This window comes from Poromitra crassiceps (assembly GCF_964638095.1).
Source record: "Poromitra crassiceps genome assembly, chromosome: 17".
Taxonomy (NCBI): domain Eukaryota; kingdom Metazoa; phylum Chordata; class Actinopteri; order Beryciformes; family Melamphaidae; genus Poromitra; species Poromitra crassiceps.
This window is the reverse complement of record NC_139635.1, coordinates 14901167-14907553: the sequence shown is the minus strand read 5'-3', so window position 1 is coordinate 14907553 and position 6387 is coordinate 14901167. Positions and strand designations below refer to the sequence as shown.

At 45.1% G+C, this 6387-nt stretch overlaps 1 protein-coding gene across 1 annotated transcript in view; it reads left to right on the top strand.

The window, feature by feature from the left end:
• LOC310792222 (cadherin-18-like) overlaps positions 1–4137 on the top strand; it is a gene marked incomplete at both ends in the record, with an annotated part of 146708 nt that extends 142571 nt beyond the window's left edge. The window contains 2 exons of the mRNA XM_083653951.1: positions 281–541; positions 3494–4137. Coding sequence (XP_083510077.1) covers positions 281–541; positions 3494–4137 — 905 coding nt within the window. The remainder of the gene's footprint in view (positions 1–280; positions 542–3493) is intronic.
• Between the last annotated feature and the right edge of the window lie 2250 nt (positions 4138–6387).

Below are 6387 nucleotides of genomic sequence, written 5' to 3'. Positions count from 1 at the left end.
TCCGCTCGTTGAAAATGGCCTTTAACTTTCAGTGAGTGAGAGAAAATGTCAAATTTCAGCAGACGATTGTGGATACAGGCTTCTATTGTCAAACTGTGGCCTACGTCATTCTGCACAGTGAAGCTCAAACATCCAATTGAAGGAACAAGAAGAAAAACAGATTTTTGACTTTAGCGGGTCTTTACGTATAGTAAATATCAGCCACTTTAAGACTTTTATTCAAGTAACTTTACCAAAGTAATTTTTCTGCCACTGCCCTGTCCTCTCTTCTCATCACCAGACAACACTGCCAGTCTTGTATCTGGGCGGCGTGGCATCATCAGCCAGGACAGGGAGCAGTTCTTCAGCCTGGCGTTGGTGGTGTCTGACGGCGGGGAGCCTCCTCTGAGCAGCACCGCTACACTGACCCTCAGGGTGTGCGTCTGTCAGAGGAACAGCAGGGGGCGCAACAATGTCTGTCAGGCCCAGGCCTTCCTGTCTGCAGCAGGCCTCAGCACTGGAGCCTTTGTGGCCATACTGCTCTGTATTGTCATATTATTAGGTAAGTGTATGGGCGCACATTGGTTTATAGGCTATATGACTGTTTCACTTACCAAGGTCACATGCAATGTTATTGTTCAGTGGAAGAGTCAGAAGATTTTCATTCCAACCAAAAACGACAGCAACTCATTTCACTAATCCACGTGACATCATGAGATCACAATCACACAACAAATCCCATCTTGCCACGCTCCAATTGATTGGTTTGAATCTGAACCACTAGTGATTTGCACCAATCAGCATCCAGAGGCAGCTACGGGTCGGATTTAGGTGTGACAACAGTAAGAAGCAAGTCCGTGATAGACAGATGGTTCAGATGGTTTCTGAAAAATGCCTGCCCCCCGAAGTGTCGGAGAGAAAAGACACATCCATGCTGTGCGTATGTATCCAAGCAAGGATTGCCTGCACTGCACGGAGAATGCTGTCTGCGCTCAGGCGTACGCCTGGCGTAGTGGGGTTGTTTGTGTTAAGACCTGCTATTTGCTGGTGTTAAAATTGAAAGCACCCAAGGCCCCTTTTTCTAACACATTGCGCAGGGAACGCCTGCAACGCCCAAACCTCTCTTTGCGCTCGGAAACATACCGATGGTATCTTCCCCAGAGCGCTAAATGACACTTGCGCGAGACAGATGATAGACTAGAGGCCCACAGACACGCCTGGGCCACGCCTACACCTGTGTCTGCGCTTAGACCCCAGCGCAAAACTGGACGGTGGACGGGTGGAGGCAGATGATAGCTTAAGACGCAAGGAAGATAGCAATAAGAGCAAACGAGCGCAAACGATAGCGCCATACGAAGATAGGGCCCTAAATATGCTATCTCACTTATGGGCGACATAACGACTTAAAGGACGGCTTTCCCGTGGGGAATATGAATATATATTAAATCTCACGCCCCTAAGGTTTTCGAATCCGTTGAAATTTTTGAAATTGGTTGTGCACAGCCATAGCTATCAACCATCTCTCACATATTTTTTGGCCCAGCCGACGCGTTTTACGTCAGATGGGCCAAGTCCGCCTTGCGGAAGTCGAGCACCTATGAACTACAGTGTTGTGGGCCATGGTCCCGCCTCTAGAGGTCCTCCATGCCCCTTCAGAGGTCTTGAAGAAAAACAAAAGGCAGCCATCTTTTTTCACCGCCTAGCCTACGGTAGCTAATGTTAGCTTGCCATAGCTCCTTGCAAAGAACCATATCTCGGGAACGGAAGCACGTACAGACACGGGACTGGCGGCATTGGAAAGCTCGTCAAATTTTACATCTAGTAGAAGGTGCGTTGAAGTTACGAAATCAACGCTGAGCAATGTACCTGTTTTTACACATTTTTACATGAAATAGTTACAACATCAGATGCTCCTAACTCCTAGGAAAATGCCTTAAAATTAGGGGTGTCACAATATATCGTCCCACGAAATTTCGCGATAGTAAAACGTCACGATATGTATCGTTGAGATGAAATCTCATATCGTGAAAAAAAAAAAAAAAAAAAATTTTTTTTTTTCAAAAATAGACAAAGAAACGTCTTTGTTTGTTGAAGTTCAATGTGTGGAAAGTAGTTCAGTTGAACAAGTCTCTGAAGAGACACATGAGAAGTTATACAGGAGAGAAACCATTCAATTGAGTTTCTGGCAAAACTGTTTACTTGACAGGAAAAACTGAAGATGCATAAAAAATAGACTAAGAAAAGTCTTGTTGTTTGAGTTTGAAGAAAAACTGAAGATGCATAATGAGAATTTATACTGCTGAGAAACCTTTTAGTTCAAAGTAAATCTAAGTGACGGTGTAACTCATTCTATTTCAAGATAAGCCTTATCTCCAATCTCATGTTTTTTCTAGTTGTTATTGTAATAACAATTTCCCACAACAGCATGTTTTGTATTTGTGCATTTCAAATAAAATACTACTTTTCCAGTCATATATTGTCATTATTTAAGTTTAAAAAAATATTGTTAAAATCGTATCGTATCGTATCGTTATCGTGAACCCAGTATCGTGATACGTATCGTATCGTGAACTGAGTGTATCGTGACACCCCTACTTAAAATGCATGAATTTTTTTTTATGAAGACATCTCCCGACATATATACTACCGTTTAAATTTGGTGCAATTTGGAGGCAATTTTTTTTTTTTTTATTATTCTTCTTCTCATAATGTTTTTATGTCCAAGCCTTCTTCTTCTTCTTCTTCTTTGAGTTTTATGGATTGAGAGTGGATTTTGGTTGATAGCTCAGGCTGTGAACAACCAATTTAAAAAATTTAAACGGATTTGAAAACCTTAGGGGCGTGAGATTTAATATATATTCATATTCCCCACGGCAAAGCCATCCTTTAAGCTTTTTAACATTGCTGGCAATGGTGAGAAACGAGCTATACCCTGCGGAAGTACGAAATATTTGTGATTGTGTATTAAAGAACTGATTTGAATTAGAGGCAGAATCCATGTATTGTAGCCTAATGCGAAGGTGGACATGCCTCAATTGGCATAATCATCTCAAGGTCTAATCTTCTAGGAGTAGGAGCTCACGGTAACTGCAGGGCAGAGGATCATAAAAACACCACCGCATGCTTCATTCAAGGCCTGGAAGGGGCCCATAAATATTGCATGACTTTCCATTTGCTGCACACACAGGCAGAATGTTTAACTGGGGTGTAGACATGGAGCACTGAGCAGATGGCATATGATTCTTTTTCATCCACTTGATAGTTTCTTGTTAAAAAAACACAGACTTTTTTATGTTTCCCCCAGAATTATTCGTCATTCTTGTGATTTCATTGAAAGAAAAGAAGAAAAAAAAAAAATATATATATATATATATATATATATTCCCCTGTTCCTCTCCCTCTTGTTGTCTTTCACTGACCCCTTTCTCATCATTTCTCTCCCCCGCCTCTTCCATGTCTCCCCTCTCCTCTCTATCTCCCTGTCAACCCCCCTCCCATACGCTTTCCCCTCCAGCCATAGTGATGCTGTTTGCCCAGCTACGCAGCAAGAAGGCCAGCAAGGAGCCCCTGATCCTGTCGGAGGAGGACGTCAGAGAGAACGTGGTGACTTACGACGACGAGGGTGGCGGGGAGGAGGACACCGAGGCCTTTGACATCGCTGCCCTTCGCAACCCCAGCGTCTCCGAGCCTCTCCGGAAGTTCCACACCTACCACGGCCACGCCCGACACCGGGACAGAGAGGAGGACCACGACGAGGAGGAGATGGTGGTGGTGAGGAGAAAAGCCGGGCACGGGGACTACCGGGACTACACAGCAGAATCTGAGCCTGCCTGGTTTGTGATCGACTGCATTCCTCGGGAGATCAGCCAGTCGGCGCCCTCGCTTCTGCTGGACGGTCACGAGATCGTTCACCAGGCCATCCGGCGGAAGGTGGCCGAGGCGGACCGCGACACGCGCGGCCCGCCGTACGACTCGCTTCAGACGTACGCCTATGAAGGCCGCGGGTCCTTGGCTGGGTCAGTCAGCTCTCTGGGGCTGACCGCCACATTGCCAGAGCTAAACCACGCTGACCTAGGAGACTGGGAGCCAGAGAGACAAACTCTGGAACGACTTTTTGGAGAGCACATGGCTACCAGCCAACTTAGCCCAGACTCGTAAAGCTTATCATTTTCGACAGATGGGTTAAATGTTTTGTTTTTCTAATTGTGCCAAACTAAGCTGAATACTTCTCATTTTGAATCGTGCAAAAATGGCTGCCACAGAATGCTGGCGTTAGTGAACTGTGACATCAAGTGAAATCAGAGGATAATAAAAGCCATTTCTGTGTAAGGGGAGATACACACACACTCCGAAAAAAGATGTGAGCATTTGAGCAGTTTGAGAAGAGCTTTTGGAGAAGTGAGGGACACAATGCAGACACGAGATCAGCACTGTGAATCCTCGGTCAATGTGCTTTCGAGGTTCCTCTTCACTCGCTTGTTAAGATGTCTTAGTGAAAACGGTTCCGTGACTTGTGGGCAAATGGCTCCTTGTTTGCTTCTCAAAATCCATCCGATGATGCCGTTGTCCAGCGGGACTGCAGCTACTGTAGCCGTGAAGAAAACACCCACATAGCAGTCTGGGGAATGAATAACAAAGGGCCGTGGATCATGATGACCCTGAGTTTGAGGCGCAAAAAAAGTAAATAACTTATGGTTTGCAAAGACTTTTCTTTTTTTTGGACCAGAGACCAGGGAGAAGCACACCATTTGATCAGTCTCAGATCAAAGAAAGGGGTTATCAAGGCCAAAGACAAACATAGGCCTTTTTCCCTGGACGTTGAATTATCCATGTTACATGTATGTTCTATTAGAGCCTTTTCACAGTGGCCATTTTCAAAAAGGCAGGGTAAACACAGGTGCAAGCAAAACAGTAATGAGGGTGGAAGGTGGAAGGTGGAAACCCTCATTACTGTTTTGCTTGCACCTGTGTTTACCCTGCCTTTTTGACACAAAATGGCACCCTACATGTTTGCATGCTCACAGGGCCTGCAGAACCCAGGTGTGGATTGGTGAAAGGCCAGCTGCTCTCTAAAGGACTCGTGAGCATGCTCTCAGCCTAACACTAGATCAAAGTGACAACATCAACAGCCATTCAAATGCAGGTTGATCTTAATTGAACGGTATCTCTTGATGTATAGCACTATAGGCTCAGAGTCTGCATGCGTCTGTGATGCCGGTGCCATCATTTAGTGTTGGCAGGTATTCAGGCCGATCAGTGGCAAGGCTACAGTGGACAGAGAGAGACAGTGACGGTGACAAAGCTCCAGTGGACAGAGAGAGACAGTGATACACGGGGACACTTGTCAACGGCGACACGACAATAATTGAGATGGCTCAAGCCTCACCAAAGCCCTGACAGTGAGAGACACGACGAGATCTCTTTCCCCCTCTTTTTCCCACCGTCTCTCCTTTCAACCGTGCTGACAGAGACTTCCTGTGTGAGTCAGCGTTGTTGAATTTTCGGTATATGCATTTTTCACTGGGCTCGACTCAGCGCGAGCACAGCGTCACGTATCTTTTCACAGCCAAAATGAATACATTTGTGAACTGAAAGAGAATCGGGAAGATGGACGAAATGAAGCTATTTTCCCTGGTGTATATTTTGTATTGATGAATAAAACGACATTGATGAAGTTTGATGGTGTGCTGTCATGAGTTTTGTGTCCATTATGTTTAATCCTTGAAAAGATGTGAGGTTTCCATACCACATTTCAAGCTGAGAGAGAGGTCGTCATATCTGTATTACCTGATCAGCCCGTGACATCAGTCAAGCCCTAGCGTGACGTCAGGCATGACATCAGTTGTCCTCAGTTCATGACGTCAGTCCTCCCTAGTATATATAGCAAGGGTTCACCCCCACTCACCCCCACTCTGGCGGATCACAGCAGCAGCCGGCATCGCGGCTGTTCATTCCCCCTGAAACCATCCTCTGAAGCCATCATTTCACCCCACCCACCTCCCCAGTCCACCACCAACGAGTCTTGACTCCTGGAGAATCCCGGGGGGGATTCTCTCTCGCCCAAATAGATGGGCTAAAGATCGCCTAAAGAGGAGCGCCATCTTACAATGGAGTCACGCCACTTGCTAAATAAAGTCCCTTGTTAAACCCTTACCGACCGGTCTCTCATGATTGAAATATATATCTTATATATATATATATATATATATATTCTATTATCAGGCCTGTTTTGGATTCTCAGCGCCTGGAGATAACTCTTGTTAAGATGTGGGCTATATAAATACAAACTTGATATATTGATTGATTGATTGATTGAATAAATGAGATGTGTTTATTGCGCACCACCTGTCTCTTTTGACTATAGTTTCTGGCTTCTATTGTTTTTAGTATCTTATTTTCCAGCATGAC